This window comes from Penaeus monodon, chromosome 32 (genome assembly GCF_015228065.2).
Source record: "Penaeus monodon isolate SGIC_2016 chromosome 32, NSTDA_Pmon_1, whole genome shotgun sequence".
Classification (NCBI taxonomy): Eukaryota; Metazoa; Arthropoda; class Malacostraca; order Decapoda; family Penaeidae; genus Penaeus; species Penaeus monodon.
In genome coordinates, this window is record NC_051417.1 from 20,746,872 (window position 1) to 20,747,426 (window position 555).

The 555-nt window shown below is 37.7% G+C and overlaps 1 protein-coding gene across 1 annotated transcript in view; it reads right to left on the minus strand.

The window, feature by feature from the left end:
- The window catches only part of LOC119593717 (WW domain-containing adapter protein with coiled-coil-like), a gene marked incomplete in the record, with an annotated part of 31,198 nt that overhangs the window by 4,511 nt on the left and 26,132 nt on the right, over positions 1-555 (minus strand). Inside the window, 1 exon segment of the mRNA XM_037942689.1 lies at positions 28-155. Within this exon segment, the coding sequence (XP_037798617.1) occupies positions 28-155 (128 nt within the window).

Genomic DNA, 555 nt, shown 5'->3' on the forward strand with positions numbered 1-555 from the left:
AATGATTCACAAGACTGGAATGCTTACCTTTGTTCATGGAGTGTAGCCTGTATCTCTGCCAGTCGTACCAAGGACCGTGCCATCTTGAGCTCGGCAGATACCCGCGTCATCACTAGACTTCCAACAGAATGAGCTTCCTCAGCTAATCTCTGTGCCTGTTGAGAGGAAAGGTTTTCTTTTACTCATTTAGAAACAAATCCTAGAATAATGTGCTTGCTCAGTTGCAGGTGTCAAACAATTTAGCAAATACAAAAAATGCTGGATACATCACTGCCATTACTTAGACTAATCTTTAATAGATTTTACAGGAATACCACATATTTCATCAAGAAGACATAATTTATTCATGGTCCAAGACCATCTATAGTGGCTTTACACCGGATATGCTTTCTAGCCTTGATTCCTTTATGCGATATTGGTTTGTAATTATTAGTATAGCAGTAACCTATGGGGAAGCACACTGCAGTCAATCAATGACTCTTACCCTTCAGAAATCATATTGTAAAACAATTATCACAAGAAATAACAGAATATCAATGTGGTTTCTTTTGAATT